We start from the raw sequence: 25,014 nt of genomic DNA on the forward strand, positions 1-25,014 counted from the left end.
GGATTATTAAGGGTTGAGACGCGACAAAATTCTGTTATGAGGTGGGTGAGTGACTTATTTTGAAGTTTTGGTTAGATGATTTCTGTCGTACAGTGAAATGATTTCAGGGTTGTGAAGTGAGTGATAGTTAGCTCGTTTTTTTTTGTCCTCTGGAAATGTTATGAAACAAGGATTTATAGCCAATTTTTCCAAGTATCTGTCAGTGTAACGTATCCACTAGTCTAGGTAGATGAACAGACTAACTAGAATCAATCAACTGACCCTTTTTTTTTTTTTTTCCTTATCCCCCGAAGGACGTCATCACTTCAGGTCACTGTTACATCAGAAGTGACGCTTCCTGTTCTTTTGTTTATTATGACATCACCTCCAGTACCGTTAGCAGAGTCAGGGAGATACATTATGGGATTTTTTAAAATGTTCCCGCCGAGTCAGTACTGAGATGAATCATGGGAAACCGACGGAGGAAGAGAGGGCGCGAACACAGAGATTCTTATGGGTTTATTAAGGTAGGTTTAACCGTGGAATTACGTCTGTCATTTATTCAACTGGAAACTCGGGAAGGAAGAAACGAGGTCAAATCATGACGCGGCATGAAACAATAGTCAAAAGTTCCTGCTTGACTAGATGAGCAGGCTTTTGTGTTGCGTCAAACAATATTTGTGTGCCGCGTCATCGACTGCAGTCGGGCATCCGCTTGCTGTATCGTATCGTGTGGTTAGCCGATGTTAACCTACACAGGAGTTGGCAGATCATTAATTGAGACGGTAAAACAGTCCAGGGTTTCCATCATCATGGCTCCTCCTGGGGTGTAGTCAGCAGCAACCAAACGGGACCAAACATTGTTTTTCTGTTGCAAAAAAAAAACGTTTCACTGAGGTTTCCACTAATGTATACACCCCTGGGGTGTATTCATTAGTACATTTCATTGCAAAACGTTTGGTCTGGTGCAAAACTTTTCCAATATAAACTGTTAACTCCAAATGGAAAACATTTTTCAATGAAAACATCCGCGTAGGTCCCTCTCCGTTTTCACGTCGTTTGGTTCCTGGAGTAAACCGTATACAGTCTATTACAAAACAGTTTTGCAGAGGAATCTAATGAATACACCCCATGTTTCAGATCTCTGAGCTGCTGACCCAACTGGCTGTGAGAACCACACCCCCTAATGGGGCCCTCCCCCGTAACGTCAGCCTCCTCCCCTCCTTCACCCTCCCCTCGGTCCGAGAAACGACCGCCACCACCCGCTCCAAGGCCCAGCTCCCAGAATGCATCACGAGACTCTCAGACACCCAGTGTCGGAAGTGGTACCACCAGAGACAAGCCACGCCCTTCTCCGCCTCTAACCCCACCCCAGCCCTTAACCCTAGGCCTGCCCCCAACACCCCGGGACACACCACTGCTCCCGCCTCCGCCAATAGCAGCCAACCAGGGAGAGAGAGACCCAGCCTGGTTTCCTCTGATTTGTTTTTCCTGCCCTATCTTGTGGCAAGGGAGACTGCGAAGGGCTGTGATTCGCTGTCATTGGTGAGGGATCTGTTCCAGAGGGGTGAGGTATGTAACGTTGAGGGGATTCTATTATTGCTCCTGGTGACCCGGGTTAGCGTTGATTTATGCCCCGAGCCTGCCCCAGGTTAAGGTGACGCAAATTTGGGTTTGCTCCTAGCAGAACTCGGCTAGACGAAGGGAATGTCTGTGCCTCGCATCACTGAAAATACCTCAGCAGCCATATTAATGTTTGTCCCTCTTGAGACGTCGTAGTAACAACGTATCCGGTATGCACTTCCTCAAAATAGTTTGGATGAGTCTAAGGTAAATCGATACATTTTTAATAAATGTTTGCATTTGCCAAGGAGGTCTTCGTAGCGCAATTTTACATCTAAGATGTTTGGTGCAGTATTTCTCAAATTAAAAAATTTGCACAAAAACTAGTTGTTGAATGACAACAGGTGAAAAAAAAAAAAACTGCCAAACTTCATCATTACATTTACATTTTTGTCATTTAGCAGACGCTCTCATCCAGAGCGACTTACAGTAGTGAATGCATACATTTCATTTCATGCATTTTTTTAGTTTTGAATTTCTTTAATTTTTTTTGTACTGGCCCCCCTGTGGGAATCGAACCCACAACCCTGGCGTTGCACACACCATGCTGGCGTTGCAAACACCATGCTCTACCAACTGAGCCACAGGGAATCATCATGTATGCGCAAACTGTTGACTGGGAGGCAGGCATAGTGGCAGTTTGACTGGGAGGCAGTGGTAGTTTGACTGGGAGGCAGTGGTAGTTTGAGCATGTACATCTTGGTGGGGGGGGTGCATGCCAGCAAAGCCACAACACAACACTAAGCAATACATTAATTGCACGATATCGGTGACAAACAGTGCCCACAAACTGTTAGGGCCTACATATAGCTGTCCCCACAGCAGAGTACCAACACCTGTTCCAACACCTTACCACTGCTACACCTGGTTATCAGCAGAGCCTTGTCTGACAGCCAAACAGTTCATTCAGCCTCATTTACTACCTTAAAAAAAAAACATGGCTGATTTGGCTGACTTGCTTAAACAAATGTGGTTTCTACTGACAGTTGAGATGTACAAACTATGGCATAAGGGGACGACAAGCGGATAAGAAGCAATCCGTAATTTCGATTAAGACATTCATTGATGAGCTAGGACGGACGTAGTCAATATAACTATTTGTTCATGTACAACGACAGAATTCTTAGTGTTCTCCCTGTACACCAAGTCAGAACCGTAGGATAAATAAAGGGAGCATATAAGCAAACCATGAAAGCTCATACAATATTCGATAATTAAATTTTTCTAAAATAGGCTATAGGCTACATGTGCACCACCAAGTCAGAACAGTAGGTGAAATTTAAGAGGGGTAAATTGACCAAATTATTAGGGTGAGGCAAATGGGCTACTAACAGCTTACTACACAACATAGACTTAGTATTACTTTCTTAGGTACAGTATACATATCTCCCTGGCATATTACATAATTTATGCAGCAAGACATTTTTGGACTCACCTTGTTGTGCTGTGCTCACTTGAACAGGAAGGTGGTGTGGCATTCCTTCGTGGTCAATGTTTGTCATCAGAGTTTGGCATTCTCCTGGATTTCTGGGGGGGGGAACAAGGTCGAATCATGATGTCAGTGAATTTCAGGTCGTAGCTCTAGAAAAAGGCCACAGATCCCAACTTACAATTCCGAGTTGGATGACCGTTCAAAACTTATTTTGCCAGTCTGAGCTCGTTTTTTTCCCAGAGTTCCCAGTTGTCTTGAACTCACTAGAAATCGAGTTTCCAGTTGTTTTGAGCGCAGCAGAAATCATGCTGGATTGACAGCATGGCCAATGTTGAATGTTTATGATTTTAATCTTGGAAAAGAGACCCTTAAACCCAGAATTGGGACCACACACCCACTCTACTGAATAGCAGGCTAGTGATTGCTTTGCAATGTTTGCAGTTAGCCACTGTTTCCTTCCAAACCAACTTGTGTAATGTTCAATGGCCGATGAGCACCAATACGTTTTATCTATAAGTTCTCTTTATTATTTCTCTTCATATGACAAGGATTTGGCAGTAGATTGTCGACTTGATTCATGATGATGACTGTTAGCTAAGATTTTGAAAGTATGATGTTGACATGATCAGTCCAATCAAAGCTACTGTAGATATAACGTGATTAGATGTAGTTTTATCTGTGGCCAATGACCTTGAGCTTTCTTGGATGGGCACTTCTAAATGTAAGTCTATGGCAGCACCCAAGGGGCTTGAATTTTAGAAGCGCTACCCTTAGACTTGGCAGTGACGTAGTGTCCCCATGAGTGACAGAACACTGAGCCAATCACTGCGCAACTAGAGAACATTACCAACCCCTACGCTCCGTATTTCCCGCTGCCTGCCCCACCACCACAGAAAGCACTGAGCTGGGCTGAAACAGCTGCATTTTGGAGCTGCTTTACTCAAGAAAACAAAAAAGAGACCATGTTTGTATGGAGGCTTTATTAACTAAATACATGTTTTCCTTTGTTTGCAAACTGATGTGACAAGTGCCAAAATGACATGCAAAATAGGCTACCCCCCCCCCCCAACAAAAAAATGTATTTTATTTTTATTTAGCAAACAATGTGGGGCTCAGAACTGAATGACGGGTCGCCAGTGAGCATGCGACAGGCTTTAGCGTTGATTAAGGCCCCAGGCCTTCCCCTGGTTAGTGTTAATTAATGCCCCGGGCCTTCCCCTAGTTAGTGTTAATTAAGGCCCCAGGCCTTCCCCTAGTTAGTGTTAATTAAGGCCCCAGGCCTTCCCCTAGTTAGTGTTAATTAATGCCCCGGGCCTTCCCCTGGTTAGTGTTAATTAATGCCCCGGGCCTTCCCCTAGTTAGTGTTAATTAAGGCCCCAGGCCTTCCCCTAGTTAGTGTTAATTAATGCCCCGGGCCTTCCCCTAGTTAGTGTTAATTAATGCCCCGGGCCTTCCCCTAGTTAGTGTTAATTAAGGCCCCGGGCCTTCCCCTAGTTAGTGTTAATTAATGCCCCAGGCCTTCCCCTAGTTAGTGTTAATTAATGCCCCAGGCCTTCCCCTAGTTAGTGTTAATTAAGGCCCCGGGCCTTCCCCTAGTTAGTGTTAATTAATGCCCCGGGCCTTCCCCTAGTTAGTGTTAATTAATGCCCCGGGCCTTCCCCTAGTTAGTGTTAATTAATGCCCCGGGCCTTCCCCTAGTTAGTGTTAATTAATGCCCCGGGCCTTCCCCTAGTTAGTGTTAATTAATGCCCCAGGCCTTCCCCTGGTTAGTGTTAATTAATGCCCCGGGCCTTCCCCTAGTTAGTGTTAATTAATGCCCCGGGCCTTCCCCTAGTTAGTGTTAATTAATGCCCCGGGCCTTCCCCTAGTTAGTGTTAATTAATGCCCCAGGCCTTCCCCTAGTTAGTGTTAATTAAGGCCCCGGGCCTTCCCCTAGTTAGTGTTAATTAATGCCCCGGGCCTTCCCCTAGTTAGTGTTAATTAATGCCCCGGGCCTTCCCCTAGTTAGTGTTAATTAATGCCCCGGGCCTTCCCCTAGTTAGTGTTAATTAATGCCCCGGGCCTTCCCCTAGTTAGTGTTAATTAATGCCCCAGGCCTTCCCCTAGTTAGTGTTAATTAATGCCCCGGGCCTTCCCCTGGTTAGTGTTAATTAATGCCCCGGGCCTTCCCCTAGTTAGTGTTAATTAATGCCCCGGGCCTTCCCCTAGTTAGTGTTAATTAATGCCCCGGGCCTTCCCCTAGTTAGTGTTAATTAATGCCCCAGGCCTTCCCCTAGTTAGTGTTAATTAATGCCCCGGGCCTTCCCCTAGTTAGTGTTAATTAATGCCCCGGGCCTTCCCCTAGTTAGTGTTAATTAATGCCCCGGGCCTTCCCCTAGTTAGTGTTAATTAATGCCCCGGGCCTTCCCCTAGTTAGTGTTAATTAATGCCCCGGGCCTTCCCCTAGTTAGTGTTAATTAATGCCCCGGGCCTTCCCCTAGTTAGTGTTAATTAATGCCCCGGGCCTTCCCCTAGTTAGTGTTAATTAATGCCCCGGGCCTTCCCCTAGTTAGTGTTAATTAAGGCCCCAGGCCTTCCCCTAGTTAGTGTTAATTAATGCCCCAGGCCTTCCCCTAGTTAGTGTTAATTAATGCCCCGGGCCTTCCCCTAGTTAGTGTTAATTAAGGCCCCAGGCCTTCCCCTAGTTAGTGTTAATTAATGCCCCGGGCCTTCCCCTAGTTAGTGTTAATTAATGCCCCAGGCCTTCCCCTGGTTAGTGTTAATTAATGCCCCAGGCCTTCCCCTAGTTAGTGTTAATTAATGCCCCGGGCCTTCCCCTAGTTAGTGTTAATTAATGCCCCGGGCCTTCCCCTAGTTAGTGTTAATTAATGCCCCGGGCCTTCCCCTGGTTAGTGTTAATTAATGCCCCGGGCCTTCCCCTAGTTAGTGTTAATTAATGCCCCAGGCCTTCCCCTGGTTAGTGTTAATTAATGCCCCGGGCCTTCCCCTGGTTAGTGTTGATTAAAACCCAGAACTTTCCCGGGTGGAGCCAGGTTCCCCGTTTTTGGCTGACGGCGAAGTCGACTCAATACAAAAGTGATGTGGGTTAATCACGTGGAGTAATGAGTAGGATTTGATGTGATTGCTGTTGATTTAAAAAAGGCTTGATCTGACTTCCCAATGAAAACTATTTTGAAAATGTTAACATATTTTATAGAAAATGTTTCTGGACGATGCACCATGTTGCCTTGTTGACAACATGACCGAGCAGGCACAGATTACTGTTCTATGCTCCTCCTTCACCGCTTTTACCAGATCAAGTCATGGGCTATACCTTGACTTAATCTGGTAACCTTAATTTAAGGTTACCTGGTAACCTTAACTTCCTCGATGTCTCCAGTAGGACCGACCTAATACTTTTTTTAAATTCTCAAATAAATGCAATCAATCAATTCAGGTGTGTCCAGACATCCTGGGGGTGAAGGAGTGGTCGAGCCAGAGACCTGCTGCCTGGACCAAGGATACAGCAGTAGCACAACAACGCATGTCGATAGAACCTGGTAAGCCCAACATGGTACTCAGTGTTTTCCCTGGGGTGAAAATGTTGCTGTTTTTGAAAGTGTACTTCCTGCAATTGTACACACATTACACCACCGTATACTGTATCTAAATGACAACATGTATAATACCACCATACATACGTGTGTTGTCTCCTCACTGTTCCATAAGGTGCAGTTTTAGTTTTTAAAATAATTTTGTTTAAAATACTTGCATGAGTTAATTGATGTGCAATAGAGTTTCATGTAGTCATGGCTCTATGTAGTACTGTGCACCTCCCATAGTCTGTTCTGGACTTGGGGACTGTGAAGAGACCTCCTGTGGCATGTCTTGTGGGGTATGTATGGGTGTCTGAGCTGTGTACTAGTCGTTTGAACAGACACCTCGGTGCATTCAACATCTCAATACCTCTAAGACATGGGGCGGGGGCCTATGCATTTATGTAAACAGGTAGAGTATCTCATGATAAGCTGTAGACCACACTATCTTCCTAGAAAGTTTTCATCTGTATTTTTCGTAGCTGTCTGCATACCACCACAGAGCGAGGTTGACACTAAAACCGCACTAAATGAGCTGTATTCCATAAGCAAACGGTGAAACGCTCATACAGAGGCGGCGCTCCTAGTGGCTGGGGACTTTAATGCAGGGAAACTTAAATCAGTTTTACCTCATTTCTATCAGCATGTCACATGTGCAACCAGAGGGAAAAAAATTCTAGACCATTTACATTTACATTTAAGTCATTTAGCAGATGCTCTTATCCAGAGCGACTTACAAATTGGTGCATTCACCTTATGATATCCAGTGGAACAACCACTTTACAATAGTGCATCTAAATCTTTTAAGGGGGGGGGGTTAGAAGGATTACTTTATCCTATCCTAGGTATTCCTTAAAGAGGTGGGGTTTCAGGTGTCTCCGGAAGGTGGTGATTGACTCCGCTGTCCTGGCGTCGTGAGGGAGCTTGTTCCACCATTGGGGTGCCAGAGCAGCGAACAGTTTTGACTGGGCTGAGCGGGAACTGTGCTTCCTCAGAGGTAGGGAGGCGAGCAGGCCAGAGGTGGATGAACGCAGGGCCCTTGTTTGGGTGTAGGGCCTGATCAGAGCCTGAAGGTACGGAGGTGCCGTTCCCCTCACAGCTCCGTAGGCAAGCACCATGGTCTTGTAGCGGATGCGAGCTTCAACTGGAAGCCAGTGGAGAGAGCGGAGATGCGGGGTGACGTGAGAGAACTTGAGAAGGTTGAACACCAGACGAGCTGCGGCGTTCTGGATGAGTTGTAGGGGTTTAATGGCACAGGCAGGGAGCCCAGCCAAAAGTGAGTTGCAGTAATCCAGACGGGAGATGACAAGTGCCTGGATTAGGACCTGCGCCGCTTCCTGTGTGAGGCAGGGTCGTACTCTGCGAATGTTGTAGAGCATGAACCTACAGGATCGGGTCACCGCCTTGATGTTAGTGGAGAACGACAGGGTGTTGTCCAGGGTCACGCCAAGGTTCCACCTTTACTCCACACACAGAGACGCTTACAAAGCTCTCCCTCGCCCTCCATTTGGTAAATCCAACCATAATTCTATCCTCCTGATTCCTGCTTATAAGCAAAAATTAAAGCAGGAAGCACCAGTGACTCGGTCTATAAAAGAAGTAGTCAGATGAAGCAGATGCTAAACTACAGGACTGTTTTGCTAGCACAGACTGGAATATGTTCTTCTGATGGCATTGAAGAGTACACCACATCAGTCACTGGCTTTATCAATAAGTGCATCGAGGACGTCGTCCCCACAGTGACTGTACGTACATACCCCAACCAGAAGCCGTGGATTACAGGCAACATTCACACTGAGCTAAAGGGTAGAGCTTCCGCTTTCAAGGAGCGGGACTCTAACCCGGAAGATTATAAGAAATCCCGCTATGCCCTCCGATGAACCATCAAACAGGCAAATCGTCAATACAGGACTAAGATCGAATCATACTACACCGGCTCTAACGCTCGTCAGTTGTGGCAGGGCTTGCAAACTATTACAGACTACAAAGGGAAACACAGCCGCGAGCTGCCCAGCGACACAAGCCTACCGGACGAGCTAAACAACTTCTATGCTACTTTCGAGACAAGTAACACTGAAACATGCATGAGAGCCTTAGCTGTTCCGGATGACTGTGTGATCACGCTCTCCGCAACCGATGTGAGTAGGACCTTTAAGCAGGTCAAAATTCATAAGGCCGCAGGGCCAGACTGATTACCAGGACGTGTACTGCGAGCATGCGCTGACCAACTGGCAAGTGTCTTCACTGACATTTTCAACCTCTCCCTGACTGAGTCTGTAATACCAACATGTTTCAAGCAGACTACCATAGTCCCTGTGCCCAAGAACACTAAGGTAACCTGCCTAAATGACTACCGACCCGTAGCACTCAAGTCTGTAGCCATGAAGTGCTTTGGAAGGCTGGTCATGGCTCACATCAACACCATTATCCTAGAAACCCTAGACCCACTCCAATTTACATACCGCACCAACAGATCCACAGATGATGCAATCTCTATTGCACTCCACACTGCCCTTCCCCACCTGGACAAAGGAACACCTACGTGAGAATGCTATTCATTGACTACAGCTCAGCGTTCAACACCATAGTGGCCTCAAAGCTCATCCCTAAGCTAAGGACCCTGGGACTAAACACCTCCCTCTGCAACTGGACTTCCTGATGGCCCGTCCCCAGGTGGTGAGGGTAGGTAACAACATATCTACCACGCTGATCCTCAACACGGTGCCCCTCACGGGTGTGTGCTCAGTCCCCTCCTGTACTCCCTGTTCACTCATGACTGCACGGCCGGGCACAACTCCAACACCATCAAGTTTGCTGATGACACAACAGTGGTAGGCCTGATCACCGGTGAGACAGCCTATAGGGAGGAGGTTAGAGACCTGACCGTGTGGTGGAAGGACAACAACCTCTCCCTCAACGTGATCAAGACTAAGGAGATGATCATGGACTACAGGAAAAGGAGGACCAAGCACTCCCCCATTCTCATCGACAGGGCTGCAGTGGAGCAGGTTGAGAGCTTCAAGTTCCTTGGCGTCCACATCACCAACAAACTAACATGGTGCAAGCACACCAAGACAGTCGTGAAGAGGGCACGACAAAACCTATTCCCCCTCAGGAACTCGGCAAGTCAGTTAAAAACAGATTCTAACTAACAATGACGACGCTGGGCCGATTGTGCGCCACCCTATGGGACCCCCAATCATGACCAGATGTGATACAGCCTGGATTCGAACCATGTACTGTCGTGATGCCTCTTGCACTGAGATGCAGTGCTCTAGACCATTGCGCCACTCAAAACAAGACAAGGTATCAATAACAAGATACAATGAGCTATTTCATCCATTTTAAAATCAGGCTGTAACACAGCAAAATGTGGAATAAGTCAAGGGGTGTGAAATACTGTCTGAAGACAACTGTATGAATGTCAACCAATCAACCAACCAACCAATCAACCAACCAACCAATCAATGTACTGTGTTCCAGGTGTGACTAGCGTGCATTACTTTGAGGACCTGAGGGACCTGCAGAGGAAGTTGTTCAAGGGGATCCTGTGGACGTCCAGCAGGGGTCGCGACCTTTGAGCGGGGTGACCATGACAACCTCTCCAAGACTTCATGCACCATCGGCCTCAAACGCACCTCCCCCCATCACCACGCCTCCCTCCTCTGCTCCCCCCCACCACCACGCCTCCCTCCTCTGCTCCCCCCCACCACCACGCCTCCCTCCTCTTCTCCCCCCCCACCACCACGCCTCCCTCCTCTACTCCCCCCACCACCACTCCTCCCTCCTCTGCTCCCCCCACCACCACGCCTCCCTCCTCTGCTCCCCCCCACCACCACCACGCCTCCCTCCTATGCTCCCCCCCACCACCACCACGCCTCCCTCCTCTTCTCCCCCCACCAGCACGCTTCCCTCCTCCCTCCTCTGCTCCCCCCACCACGCCTCCCTCCTCTGCTCCCCCACCACGCCTCCCTCCTCCTTCCTCTGCTCCCCCCACCACCACGCCTCCCTCCTCTGCTCCCCCCCACAACCCTACCTGAAATAATAAAAATATTATGTAAATATCCTAAAGCGCAAATATACATTATCTGATTTAAATATAACATTATCTGATTAAATATAACATTATCTGATGACATTGCTTTAGAAAGAGCCACAAGACAGGGATGTCCTCTCTCCCCTCTTCTGTTTGTCTTTAACTCTTTATTTTATTTTGCCGTGTTGCTAGGGAAGTGGCATGATGATGTATTATTTATTTTGTTTTGCCGTGTTGCTAGGGAAGTAGCATGATGATGTATTATTTATTTTGTTTTGCTGTGTTGCTAGGGAAGTGGCATGATGATGTATTATTTATTTTGTTTGCCGTGTTGCTAGGGAAGTAGCATGATGATGTATTATTTTCCAAGGCTCCGCACCATGCGCTCTCACCACTGGTGTCCCCCAGGCTCTGTTCTAGGCCCTCTCCTATTCTCGCTATATACCAAGTCACTTGGCTCTGTCATATCCTCACATGGTCTCTCCTATCATTGCTATGCAGACGACACACAATTAATCTTCTCCTTTCCCCCTTCTGATAACCAGGCGGCGAATCGCATCTCTGCATGTCTGTCAGACATATCAGTGTGGATGATGGATCACCACCTCAAGCTGAACCTCGGCAAGACGGAGCTGCTCTTCCTCCCGGGGAAGGACTGCCCGTTCCATGATCTCGCCATCACGGTTGACAACTCCCTTGTGTCCTCCTCCCAGAGTGCTAAGAGCCTTGGCGTGACCCTGGACAACACCCTGTCGTTCTCCACCAACATCAAGGCGGTGACCCGATCCTGTAGGTTCATGCTCTACAACATTCGCAGAGTACGACCATGCCTCACACAGGAAGCGGCGCAGGTCCTAATCCAGGCACTTGTCATCTCCCGTCTGGATTACTGCAACTCGCTGTTGGCTGGGCTCCCTGCCTTAGCCATTAAACCCCTACAACTCATCCAGAACGCCGCAGCCCGTCTGGTGTTCAACCTTCCCAAGTTCTCTCACATCACCCCGCTCCTCCGCTCTCTCCACTGGCTTCCAGTTGAAGCTCGCATCCGCTACAAGACCATGGTGATTGCCTACGGAGCTGTGAAGGGAACGGCACCTCCATACCTTCAGGCTCTGATCAGGCCCTACACCCAAACAAGGGCACTGCGTTCATCCACCTCTGGCCTGCTGGCCCCCCTACCTCTGAGGAAGCACAGTTCCTGCTCAGCCCAGTCAAAACTGTTCGCTGCTCTGGCACCCCAATGGTGGAATAAGCTCCCTCACGACGCCAGGACAGCGGAGTCAATCACCACCTTCCGGAGACACCTGAAACCCCACCTCTTTAAGGAATACCTAGGATAGGATCAAGTAATCCTTCTAACCCCCCCCCTTAAAATATTTAGATGCACTATTGTAAAGTGGTTGTTCCACTGGATATCATAAGGTGAATGCACCAATTTGTAAGTCGCTCTGGATAAGAGCGTCTGCTAAATGACTTAAATGTAAATGTAAATGTTTGTACTGGCAATTGAACCGCTTGCAGAAAGAATTAGACAGGACACAGACGTAACAGGTATCAGTATTGGTTAACATGATTAAGGGAGTGTTGGAACATAACGAACAAAATTACAGTTAATGAAAATGGATGCTTAATCCAGTATAAACTCATGTATAGAATTTATATTTACAAGAGACAAAATTCACAACTTCTACAGCACAACGGCAGAGTCATGTCTCAAATATAAGTATTATTTTCACTGTCGTTTTAGGTTAGTATTGTGGAGTAACTACAATATCATTGATCCATCCACAGTTTTCTCCTATCACAGCCAATAAACTCTGTAACTGTTTTAAAGTTACCGTTGGCCTAATGGTGAAATCGCTGAGCAGTTTCCTAAGGAAGGACGCCTTTAACTTTGTAGTGACTGGGTGTATTGATACACCATCCAAAGTGTAATTAATAACTTCACCATGCTCAAAGGGATATTCAGTCTGCTTCTTTCTTTTACCTATATACCAATACGTGCCCTTTAGGGACAAAAGGTGAGTTGCTTAGCCACATTTGTTGCAGTATTACTTTAGTGCCTTGTTGCAAACAGGATGTACACTACCGGTCAAACGTTTTAGAACACCTACTAATTCAAGGGTTTTTCTTTATTTTTACTATTTTCTACATTGTAGGATAATAGTGAAGACATCAAAACTATGAAATAACACACAGAATCATGTAGTAACCAAAAAAGTGTTAAACAAATAAAAATATATTTTATATTTGAGATTCTTCAAAGTAGCCACCCTTTTGCCTTAATGACAGCTTTTCTTTCTTTTAATACAAGTTTCCTGTCACCTGGTCTCTGCCAGGATAGACAGTGCAATCGGAAAGTATTCAGACCCCTTGATTTTTAATGTTAAAAACATACATTTAATCCATTTTAGATTAAGGATGTAAAGTAAGTGGAAAAAGTACCCAATTGTCATACTTGAGTAAAGTATGGATTTCTTAATAAAAAGTTATTCAAGTAAAAGTGAAAGTCACCCAGTAAAATACGACTTGAGTAAAAGTCTAAAAGAATTCGATTTTAAATATACAGTTGAAGTCGGAAGTTTACATACACTTAGGTTGGAGTCATTAAAACTTATTTTTTCAATCACTACAAATTTCTTGTTAACAAACTATAGTTTTGGCAAGTCGGTTAGGACATCTACTTTCTGCATGACACAAGTAATTTTTCCAACAATTGTTTACAGACAGATTATTTCACTTATAATTCACTGTATCACAATTCCAGTGGGTCAGATGTTTACATACACTAAGTTGACTGTGCCTTTAAACTGCTTGGAAAATTCCAGAAAATGATGTCTTGGCTTTAGAAGCTTCTGATAGGCTTATTGACATCATTTGAGTCAATTGGAGGTGTACCTGTGGATGTATTTCAAGGCCTACCTATAAACTCAGTGCCTCTTTGCTTGACATCATGGGAAAATCCAAAGAAATCAGCCAAGACCTCAGAAAAGAATCGTAGACCACATCTCCGGCGTGGCTCACTCTTGGATTGCGTCCTACCTGACAGGTCGCTCCTACCAGGTGGCGTGGCGAGAATCCGTCTCCGCAGCACGTGCTCTCACCACTGGTGTCCCCCAGGGCTCAGTTCTAGGCCCTCTCCTATTCTCGCTATACACCAAGTCACTTGGCTCTGTCATATCCTCACATGGTCTCTCCTATCATTCCTACGCAGATGACACACAATTAATCTTCTCCTTTCCCCCTTCTGATAACCAGGTGGCGAATCGCATCTCTGCATGTCTGGCAGACATATCAGTGTGGATGACGGATCACCACCTCAAGCTGAACCTCGGCAAGACGGAGCTGCTCTTCCTCCCGGGGAAGGACTGCCCGTTCCATGATCTCGCCATCACGGTTGACAACTCCATTGTGTCCTCCTCCCAGAGTGCTAAGAGCCTTGGCGTGACCCTGGACAACACCCTGTCGTTCTCCGCTAACATCAAGGCGGTGACCCGATCCTGTAGGTTCATGCTCTACAACATTCACAGAGTACGACCCTGCCTTACACAGGAAGCGGTGCAGGTCCTAATCCAGGCACTTGTCATCTCCTGTCTGGATTACTGCAACTCGCTGCTGGCGGGGCTCCCTGCCTGTGCCATTAAACCCTTACAACTCATCCAGAACGCCGCAGCCCGTCTGGTGTTCAACCTCCCCAAGTTCTCGCACTTCACCCCGCTCCTCCACACACTCCACTGGCTTCCAGTTGAAGCTCGCATCTGTTACAAGACCATGGTGCTTGCCTACGGAACTGTGAGGGGAACGGCACCTCCGTACCTTCAGGCTCTGATCAGTCCCTACACCCAAAGAAGGGCACTGCGTTCATCCACCTCTGGCCTGCTCGCCTCCCTACCTCTGCGGAAGCACAGTTCCCGCTCAGCCCAGTCAAAACTGTTCGCTGCTCTGGCACCCCAATGGTGGAACAACCTCCCTTACGACGTCAGGACAGCGGAGTCAATCACCACCTTCCGGAGACACCTGAAACCCCACCTCTTTAAGGAATACCTGGGATAGGATAAAGTAATCCTTCTACCCCCCCCCCCCCAAAAAAATAAAATAAAATATAGATGTACTATTGTAAAGTGGTTGTTCCACTGGATATCATAAGGTGAATGCACCAATTTGTAAGTCGCTCTGGATAAGAGCGTCTGCTAAATTACTTAAATGTAAGTCTGTTTCATCCTTGGGAGCAATTTCCAAATGCCTGAAGGTACCACGTTCATCTGTACAAACAATAGTACGCAAGTATAAACACCATGGGACCACGCAGCCGTCATACCGCTCAGGAAGGAGACGCGTTCTGTCTCCTAGAGATGAATGTACTTTGGTGTGAAAAGTGGAAATCAATCCCAGAACAACAGCAAAGGACCTTGTGAAGATGCTGAGGAAACGGGTATAAAAGTATCTATATCCACAGTAAAACGAGTCCTATATCAACATAACCTGAAAGGCCGCTCAGCAAGGAAGAAGCCACTGCTCCAAAACCTCCATTAAAAAAAGCCAGACTACGGTTTGCAACTGCACATGGGGACAAAGATCGTACTTTTTGGAGAAATGTCCTCTGGTCTGATGAAACAAAAATAGAACTAATGACCATCGTTATGTTTGGAGGAAAAAGGGGGAGGCTTGCAAGCCGAAGAACACCATCCCAACCGTGAAGCACGGAGGTGGCAGCATCATGTTGTGGGGGTGTTTTGCTGCGGGAGGGTCTGGTGCACTTCACAAAATAGATGGCATCATGAGGAAAGGAAAATTATGTGGATATTTTATTTTTATTTTATTTCACCTTTATTTAACCAGGTAGGCAAGTTGAGAACAAGTTCTCATTTACAATTGCGACCTGGCCAAGATAAAGCAAAGCAGTTCGACAACATACAAAAACACAGAGTTACACATGGAGTAAAACAACATACAATCAGTGATACAGTAGAAAAAATTAAGACTATATACAATGTGAGCAAATGATGTGAGATAAGGGAGGTAAAGGCAAAAAAGGCCATGGTGGCGAAGTAAATAAAGTATAGCAAGTAAAACACTGGAATGGTAGATTTGTTATTTGAAGAAAGTTCAAAGTTAAAATATAAATAATATGGTACAAAGGAGCAAAATAAATAAAATAAATAAATACATATACAATATATTGAAGCATCATCTCAAGACATCAGTCAGGAAGTTAAGGCTTGGTTGCAAATGGATCTTCCAAATGGACAATGACCCCTAGCATACTTCCAAATGGTTTAAGGACAACAAAGTCAAGGTATTGGAATGGCCATTACAAAGCCCTGACCTCAATCCTATAGAACATGTGTGGGCAGAACTGAAAAAGCGTGTGCGAGCAAGGAGGCCACAAACCTGACTCAGTTACACCAGCTCTGTCAGGAGGAATGGGCCAAAATTCACCCAACTTATTGTGGGAAGCTTGTGGAAGGCTAACCGAAACATTTGACCCAAGTTAAACAATTTAAAGGCAATGCTACCAAATATTATTTGAGTATGTAAACTTCTGACCCACTGGGAATGTGATGAAAGAAATAAAAGCTGAAATAAATAATTCTCTACTTTTATTCTCACATTTCACATTCTTAAAATAAAGTGGTGATCCTAAATGACTGAAGACAGGGATTTTTTACTAGGATTAAATTTCAGGAATTGTTAAAAACGGAGTTTAATTGTATTTGGCTAAGGTGTATGTAAATTTCCGACTTCAACTGTACTTAAGTATCAAAAGTAAATGTAATTGCTAAATATATACTTAAGTATCAAAAGATGCATTTGTGTTTAGTGAGTGTACCATTTACTCTCTGCTCGCTACACTCGACCCTCTCACCCTTTACCCTCTACCCTTTACCCACTACCAGCTTCCCTTCACCCGCTTCTCTTTACCCACAGCCCGCTGCCCTCAAACCACTACCCTTTACCCACTACCGTTTAACCGCTACCATTTAAACTCAACACTCTACCCGATTACCTTTACCCACTTCCCTTTACCCACAACCCTCTACCCTTTACCCGCTACCCTTTACCCGCTACCCTGTAACCTTTACCCGCTACCCTTTACCCACTACCCTGTAACCTTCACCCACTACCCTTTACACTCTACCCACTTCCCTTTACCGCTACCCTTTAACCGCTACCCTTTATACTTTACACTTTACCCGGTACACTCTACCCTTTACCTAGTAACCTTTACACTCTACCCGGTAACCTTTACCTGCTACCCTTTACCCGCTACCCTTTACCCACTACCCTGTAACCTTTACCCGCTACCCTTTACCCACTACCCAGTAACCTTCACCCACTACCCTTTACACTCTACCCGGTAACCTTTAGCCGCTACCCTTTAACCGCTACCCTTTACACTTTACCCGCTACACTCTACCCTTTACCCGGTAACCTTTACCCGTTACACTCTACCCTTTACCCGCATTACACGCTACAATCTGCCCTTTACCCGGTAACCTTTACCCGTTACACTCTACCCTTTACCCAGTAACCTTTACCCTCTACCCACTACCCTTTACACTCTACCCTTTACACTTTACCCGCTACACTCTACCCTTTACCCGGTAACCTTTACCCGTTACACTCTACCCTTTACCCGCATTACACGCTACAATCTGCCCTTTACCCGGTAACCTTTACCCGTTACACTCTACCCTTTACCCAGTAACCTTTACCCTCTACCCTTTACACTCTACCTTCTACCCTTTACCCGGTACCCTCTACACATTACCCTCTACCATTTACCTTCTACCTTCTACCCGCTACGTCTACCTTATATCCGCTACCCTCTACCCTATACCCTTTACCCGCTACCATTTACCCACCTCCCTTTACCCGAATCCCTCTACCATTTACCCGCTACCTGCTATATCTAGCCTTTACCCACTTCCCTCTGCCCTTTACCTCTAACCGCTACCCGCTACGCTTTACCCACTTCCTTTTACTCGCTAGCCCTTTACCCGCTACCCTCTAACTCCTACCCTTTACCGCTATGCTTTAAACTCTACCCGCTACTCTTTACCCTCTACACATTAACCGCTACCCTCTACACATTACCAGCTACCCTCTACCTTTTACCCTGTACCCTCTTCCCTTTACCCGTTATTGTTTACCTGCCTCCTATTACCCGCTTCCCTCTACCCTATACCTGCTACCCGCTACAGTGACCCTTTACCCACTGCGCTTTACCCTCTACCCTTTAACTGCTACCCTCTATCCGATACCCGCTGCCATTTACCCTTTACACGCTACCCTTTAACTACTACCATCTACCTGCTACCGCAAACGTTTACCAGCTATTCTTTACAGTGCCTTGCAAAAGTATTCATCCCCCTTGGTGTTTTTCCTATTTTGTTGCATTACAACCTGTAATTTAAATTGATTTTTATTTGGATTTCATGTAATGGACATGCACAAAATAGTCCAAATTGGTTAAGTGAAATTAATAAAAATTATTTTTTTTAAATCGAAAAAATAAAGAACTTTAAAGTGGTGTGTGCATATGTATTCACCCCCTTTGCTATGAAGCCCCTAAATAAGATCTGGTGCAACCAATTACCTTCAGAAGTCACATAATTAATTAAATAATGTCCACCTGTGTGCAATGTAAGTATCACATGATCTGTCACCTGTTTTGAAAGGCCCCAGAGTCTGCAACACTGCCAAGCAAACGGCACCATGAAGACCAAGGAGCTCTCCAAACAGGTCAGGGACAAAGTTGTGGAGAAGAACAGATCAGGGTTGGGTTATAAAAAAATATCTGAAACTTTGAACATCCCACGGAGCACCATTAAATCCATTATTAAAAAATGAAAGAATATGGCACCACAACAAACTTGCCAAGTGAGGGCCGCCCACCAAAACTCACGGACCAGGCAAGGAGGGCATTAATCAGAGAGGCAACAAAGAGACCAAAGATAACCCTGATGGAGCTGCAAAGCTCCACAGCGGAGATTGGAGTATCTGTCCATAGGACCACTTTAAGCCGCACACTCCACAGAGCTGGGCTTTACAGAAGTGTTGCCAGAAAAAAGCCATTGCTTAAAGAAAAAAATAAGCAAATACGTTTGGTGTTCACCAAAAGGCATGTGGGAGACTCCCCAAACATATGGAAGAAGGTACTCTGGTCAGATGAGACTAAAATGTAGCTTTTTGGCAATCAAGGAAAATGCCATGTCTGGTGCAAACCCACCACCTCTCATCACCCTGAGAATACCATCCCCACAGTGAAGCATGGTGGTTGGCAGCATCATGCTGTTTTTCATCGGCAGGGACAGGGAAACTGCTCAGAATTGAAGGAATGATGGATGACCCTAAATACAGGGAAATTCTTGAGGGAAACCTGTTTCAGTCTTACAGAGATTTGAGACTGGGACGGAGGTTCACCTTCCAGCAGGACAATGACCCTAAGCATACTGCTAAAGCAACACTCGAGTGGTTTAAGGGGAAACATTTAAATGTCTTGGAATGCCTAGTCAAAGCCCAGACCTCAATCCAATTGAGAATCTGTGGTATGACTTAAAGATTGCTGTACACCAGCAGGAACCCATCCGACTTGAAGGATCTGGAGCAGTTTTGCCTTGAAGAATGGGCATAAATCCCAGTGGCTAGATGTGCCAAGTTTAAAGAGACATATCCCAAGAGACTTGCAGCTGTAATTGCTGCAAAATGTGGCTCTACAAAGTATTGACTTTGGGGGGGTGAATAGTTATGCATGCTCAAGTTTTCAGTTTTTTTGTCTTATTTCTTGTTTGTTTCACAAGAAAAAATATTTTGCATCTTCACAGTGGTAGGCATGTTGTGTAAATCAAATGATATAAACCCCCCAGGTTGTAAGACAACAAAATAGGAAAAATGCCAAGGGGGTGAAAACTTTCGCAAGGCACTGTACCCTCTACCCACTACCCTTTACACACTACACTTTACCCTTACCTGCTACCCCTTACCTGCTACCCTTTACACTCTACCCTCTATACGCTACCCTCCACCCGCTACCCTTTACCTGCTTCACTCTACCCTTTACATGCTACTCTCTACCTTCTACCCTATACCTGCTGCCCTTTACCTGCTACTCTTTACCACTACCCTTTACCCTCTAACCTTTACCCACTACCCTCTAGCCTTTACCCGCTACATGCTACCCTCTATGCTTTAACTGCTACCCTCTATCCGATACCCACTACCCTGTAACCTTTACCCTGTAACTTTTACCCGCTACCCTGTAACCTTTACCCTGTAACTTTTACCCGCTCTAGCGGCTATACGCACTAGGTCTCCAGTACGTCCTGTGCCAGCTCCACGCACCAGGCCTCCAGTGCGCCTCCCCAGTCCAGAGCTTCCGGCGACGGTTTCCAGTCCAGAGCTTCCGGCGACGGTCAATGGTCCGGAACCTTCAGCGGGGGTCAACGGTCCGGAGCTTCCAGGTAAGGCGTCCAGTCCTGCTCCAGGGCAGGAGCCTCCCTCTGCGCCGGTGCCCAGTCCAGGCACGGTGCCCAGTTCAGCTCCAAGGCCGGAGCCTTCCCCTGCACCGATGTCCAAGCACGGCGTCCAGTCCTCCTCCATGGCCGGAGTGTTCTTCTGCGCCGGTGCTCAGTCCAGATACGGTGTCCAGGCAGGAGCCTTCATCGGCACCGATGTCCAGGCCAGGTCTGGTGTCCAGTCCCGCTCCATGGCAGGAGCCTTCCTTGACACCGAGGTCCAGTCCAGGCACAGTGTTCAGCCCGGGTCCATGGCTGGATCTGTGGGATGAGCGGGTTCTGCGGCCCGCACCAGACCGGCCACCAAAGCTGGTGGATCCGCGAGCTGAGCAGATTTCAAGGTTTACTGCTAACCTACAAAGCATTACATGGCCTTGCTCCTACCTATCTCTCCGATTTGGTCCTGCACGTACGCTACGGTCACAAGATGCAGGCCTCCTAATTGTCCCTAGAATTTTTAAGCAGACAGCTGGAGGCAGGGCTTTCTCCTATAGAGCAACATTTTTATGGAATGGTCTGCCTATCCATGTGAGAGACGCAGACTCTGTCTCAACCTTTAAGTCTTTATTGAAGACTCATCTCTTCAGTAGGTCCTATGATTGAGTGTAGTCTGGCCGAGGAGTGTGAAGGTGAACGGAAATGCACTGGAGCAACGAACCACCCTTGCTGTCTCTGCCTGGCCGGTTCCCCTCTCTCCACTGGGATTCTCTGCCTCTAACCCTATTACAGGGGCTGAGTCACTGGCTTACTGGTGCTCTTCCATGCCGTCCCTAGGAGGGGTGCGTCACTTGAGTGGGTTGAGTCACTGACGTGGTCTCCCTGTCTGGGTTGGCGCCCCCCCTTGGGTTGTGCCGTGGCAGAGATCTTTGTGGGCTATACTCGGCCTTGTCTCAAGATGGTAAGTTGGTGGTTGAAGATATCCCTCTAGTGGTGTCGGGGCTGTGCTTTGGCAAAGTGGGTGGGGTTATATCCTGCCTGTTTGGCCCTGTCCGGGGGTTTCATCGGATGGGGCGACAGTGTCTCCTGACCCCTCCTGTCTCAGCCTCCAGTATTTATGCTGCAGTAGTTTGTGTCAGGGGGCTAGGGTCAGTCTGTTATATCTGGAGTATTTCTCCAGTGTCCTGTGTGAATTTAAGTATGCTCTCTCTAATTCTCTTTCTCTCTCTCTTTCTCTCTCTCGGAGGACCTGAGCCCTAGGACCATGCCTCAGGACTACCTGGCATGATGACTCCTTGCTGTTCCCAGTCCACCTGGCCGTGCTGCTGCTCCAGTTTCAACTGTTCTGCCTGCGGCTATGGAACCCTGACTTGTTCACCGGACGTGGTACCTGTCCCAGACCTGCTGTTTTCAACTCTCTAGAGACAGCAGGAGCGGTAGAGATACTCTCAATGATCGACTATGAAAAGCCAACTGACATTTACTCCTGAGGTGCTGACCTTTTGCACCCTCTACAGCCACTATGATTATTATTATTTGACCATGCTGGTCATTTATGAACATTTGAACATCTTGGCCATGTTCTGTTATAATCTCCACCCGGCACAGCCAGAAGAGGACTGGCCACCCTTCATAGCCTGGTTCCTCTCTAGGTTTCTTCCTAGGTGTTGGCCTTTCTAGGGAGTTTTTCCTAGCCACCATGCTTCTACACCTGCATTGCTTGCTGTTTGAGGTTTTAGGCTGGGTTTCTGTACAGCACTTTGAGATATCAGGTGATGTAAGAAGGGCTATATAAATACATTTGATTTGATAATGACATCACAATACCCCATAATGACAAACCGAAAACACGTTTTTAGACAATTTTGCACATTTATTAACAATTTAAAACAGAAATACCTTATTTACATAAGTACTCAGACCCTTTGCTATGAGACTCGAAATTGAGCTCAGGTGCATCCTGTTTCCATTGATCATCCTTCAGATGTTTCTACAACTTAGTTGCAGTCCACCTGTGGTCAATTCAATTGATTGGAAATGATTTGGAAAGACACACACCTGTCTTTATTAGGTCCCACAGTTGACAGTGCATGTCAGAGCAAAAACCAAGCCATGAGGTCGAAAGAATTGTCCGTGGAGCTACAAAATAGGATTGTGTTGAGGCACAAATCTGGGGGAAGAGTATCAAAACATTCTGCAGCATTGAAGGTCCCCAAGAACACAGTGGCCTCCATAATTCTTAAATGAAGGAAGTTTGGAACCACCAAGAGTCTTACTAGAGCAGGCCGCCCGGCCAAACTGAGCAATCGGGAGAAGGGCCTTGGTCAGGGAGGTGCCAAGAACCCGATGGTCACTCTGACAGAGCTCTAGAGTTCCTCTGTGGAGATGGGAGAACCTTCCAGAAGGACAACCATCTCTGCAGTACCGCACAAATCAGGCCTTTATGGTAAAGTGGCCAAACAGAAGCCACTCCTCAGTAAAAGGCACATGACAGCCTCCTTGGAGGACTCTCAGACGATGAGAAACAAGATTCTCTGGTCTGATGAAACCAAGATTGAACTCTTTGGCTTGAATGCCAAGCGTCACATCTGGAGGAAACCTGGCACAATCCATAGGGTGAAGCATGGTGGTGGCAGCATCATGCTGTGGGGATGCTTTTCAGTGGCAGGGACTGGGAGACTAGTCAGGATCAAGAAAAAGCTGAATGGAGAAAAGTACAGAGATCCTTGATGAAAACTTGCTCCAGAGTGCTCAGGACCTTAGACTGGGGCGAAGGTTCACCTTCCAACAGGACAACAACCCTAGGCACACAGCCAAGACAACGCAGGAGTGGCTTCGGGACAAGTCTCTCGATGTCCTTGAGTGGCCCAGCCAGAGCCCGGACTTGAACCCAATCTAACATCTCTGGAGAGACCTGAAAATAGCTGTGCAGCGACGCTCCCCATCCAACCTGACAGAGCTTGAGAGGATCTGCAGAGAAGAATGGGAGAAACTCCCCAAATACAGGTGTGCCAAGCTTGTAGTGTCATACCCAAGAAGACTTGAGGCTGTAATTGCTGTTAAAGGTGATTCAACAAAGTACTTAGTAAAGGGTCTGAATACTTATGTAAATGTGATATTTCATTTTTTTTTATTGTTAATAAATTGGCAAAAAATTCTAAGCCTGTTTTTTCTTGTCATTATGGGGTATTGTGTGTAGATTGAGGGGGGAAAAAACAATTTCATCAATTTTAGAATAAGGCTGTAATGTAACAAAAATGTGGATAAAGTCCAGGGGTCTGAATACTTTCACTGTATAATACAATAACCAGGTTTATGTTAAACCTTTTTATTTGAGTAAAGTACATGTCAGATAAAACACATTTTCATGACAGATGGAAACAGAATAATTTTTGGTAAACTTTCCAAATGTCGACAAAACAAAATATGCTCGACAAGGGGATAACTTTTTGTGTCTGTTAAAATGTTTGATCTAATAACCATCATCTCTAAATAAGTCACATGTAGGGAAAGCGTGCAGTTTATTAGGCTACAGTCACGTCCTGACCATAGTAAGATGTTATTTTCTATGGTAGAGTAGGTCAGGGCGTGACAGGGGGTGTTTTGTATATCTATGTTTAGGTTCTAGTTTTTCTATTTCTATGTTGTAGTTTTTTGGGGATGATCTCCAATTAGAGGCAGCTGTTCCTCGTTGTTTCTAATTTAAGATCATACTTCAGTATGTTTTTTTTTCTTCCCCCCACCTGTGTTTGTGTACCTGACAGAACTGTGCGCTTTCCTTTTCGCTTTGTTATTTTTTTCTTTAGTGTTCTGAGTGAAAATAAATATTCATCATGAGCAATCAACACGCTGCGCTTTGGTCCCCTCTCTACGACAGCCGTTACAGCTACAGATAAATGATGAACGTCACAGGGTGGTGAAAGAACAAGGTGACGAACTCGATGCTCCTTTCCAATAAATCTCTAGGGTTTTATTCCGGTAATTTGATGATCGATGCTTGGCTGCTTTTGAAAAATAAAAATAATTTCATGTAGGCAATACATTTGCTCTAGCCAACCGTGTGCAGATGGCATACCAGAGTGGGCACACTCGCTATATATAACGCAACTTTTTTTGTGTGTGAAGAAAATCAGTTGAGTTAAATGCATTGAAACCCATTTAACTTGTATTGTTTTTGTCGGTACCTAGGAATGCAACCGCAAAATGTCATTTTTATGTGCGTTATGTCGTCGGGGAACAGTCTTTTCTATTGTAAAGTGGTTGTTCCACTGGATATCATAAGGTGAATGCACCAATTTGTAAGTCGCTCTGGATAAGAGCGTCTGCTAAATGACTTAAATGTAAATGTTTTGTCTGCCACCAGTCCATTGGATTGAAACATCTCTGGTGGGAAAATGCGTACATTTGTCACCGAAAATGTTTTATTGTGAGATGGCATCATTGAGATTTCTCTAGCCCTGGAATTAATCCACTGTGCCACCAGGATGGCGTTACCATGCCATGGATTTTACACATACAAAACTGTTAATTTTAGTCTATTCAAACAGACCCCCATTTCAAAGAAAACAATCGCTCACTAACAGTATTCTCCATTTAGCAGACGCGTGTATACGTTTAACATGTGTGGCCCCTTGGCGTTGTAAGTGGTAAAGCTCTACGGACTGAGACACATAGGACCACATTAAGATCAGCTGTGACCAATTAGTGTGCGCGACCAACACACCTGAAGACACTTAACAAGAGACGACAGAGTTTTGTTGACCCTGAGAATAATGGAATATACTGTTAATGTTTTTATATAACATTCTTAGAAGGTTTTCTGAATGTTACTTACGTTTTCTTGTGATTTTTATGGAAAGTTTTCATGTTCTCAGAACAGAATTGAAAGCTAATTTATGTTAATTTATAGAAATA

At 46.0% G+C, this 25,014-nt stretch overlaps 1 protein-coding gene across 1 annotated transcript; it reads left to right on the forward strand.

The window, feature by feature from the left end:
• Positions 1-61: 61 nt before the first annotated feature.
• On the forward strand, positions 62-20,623 carry LOC106570961 (cyclin-dependent kinase inhibitor 1C). Its single transcript, XM_045695451.1, has 4 exons — positions 62-506; positions 1,120-1,551; positions 6,471-6,573; positions 19,942-20,623. The coding sequence occupies exons 1-4, from the start codon at positions 447-449 to the stop codon at positions 20,433-20,435; spliced, it is 1,089 nt and encodes a 362-aa protein (XP_045551407.1). The 5' UTR covers positions 62-446; the 3' UTR covers positions 20,436-20,623.
• Positions 20,624-25,014: the final 4,391 nt, after the last annotated feature.

The sequence above is a fragment of the Salmo salar genome, chromosome ssa15 (assembly GCF_905237065.1).
Source record: "Salmo salar chromosome ssa15, Ssal_v3.1, whole genome shotgun sequence".
Classification (NCBI taxonomy): domain Eukaryota; kingdom Metazoa; phylum Chordata; class Actinopteri; order Salmoniformes; family Salmonidae; genus Salmo; species Salmo salar.

Bases quoted from the DNA above. Each gene is read 5' to 3' on its own strand.
- LOC106570961 (XM_045695451.1), top strand. From the start codon at position 447: ATGGGAAACCGACGGAGGAAGAGAGGGCGCGAACACAGAGATTCTTAT. The intron at 507-1,119 runs GTAGGTTTAACC...CCCATGTTTCAG, and splicing joins ATTCTTATGGGTTTATTAAG to ATCTCTGAGCTGCTGACCCA. The intron at 6,574-19,941 runs GTAAGCCCAACA...TACCCGCTCTAG, and splicing joins ACGCATGTCGATAGAACCTG to CGGCTATACGCACTAGGTCT.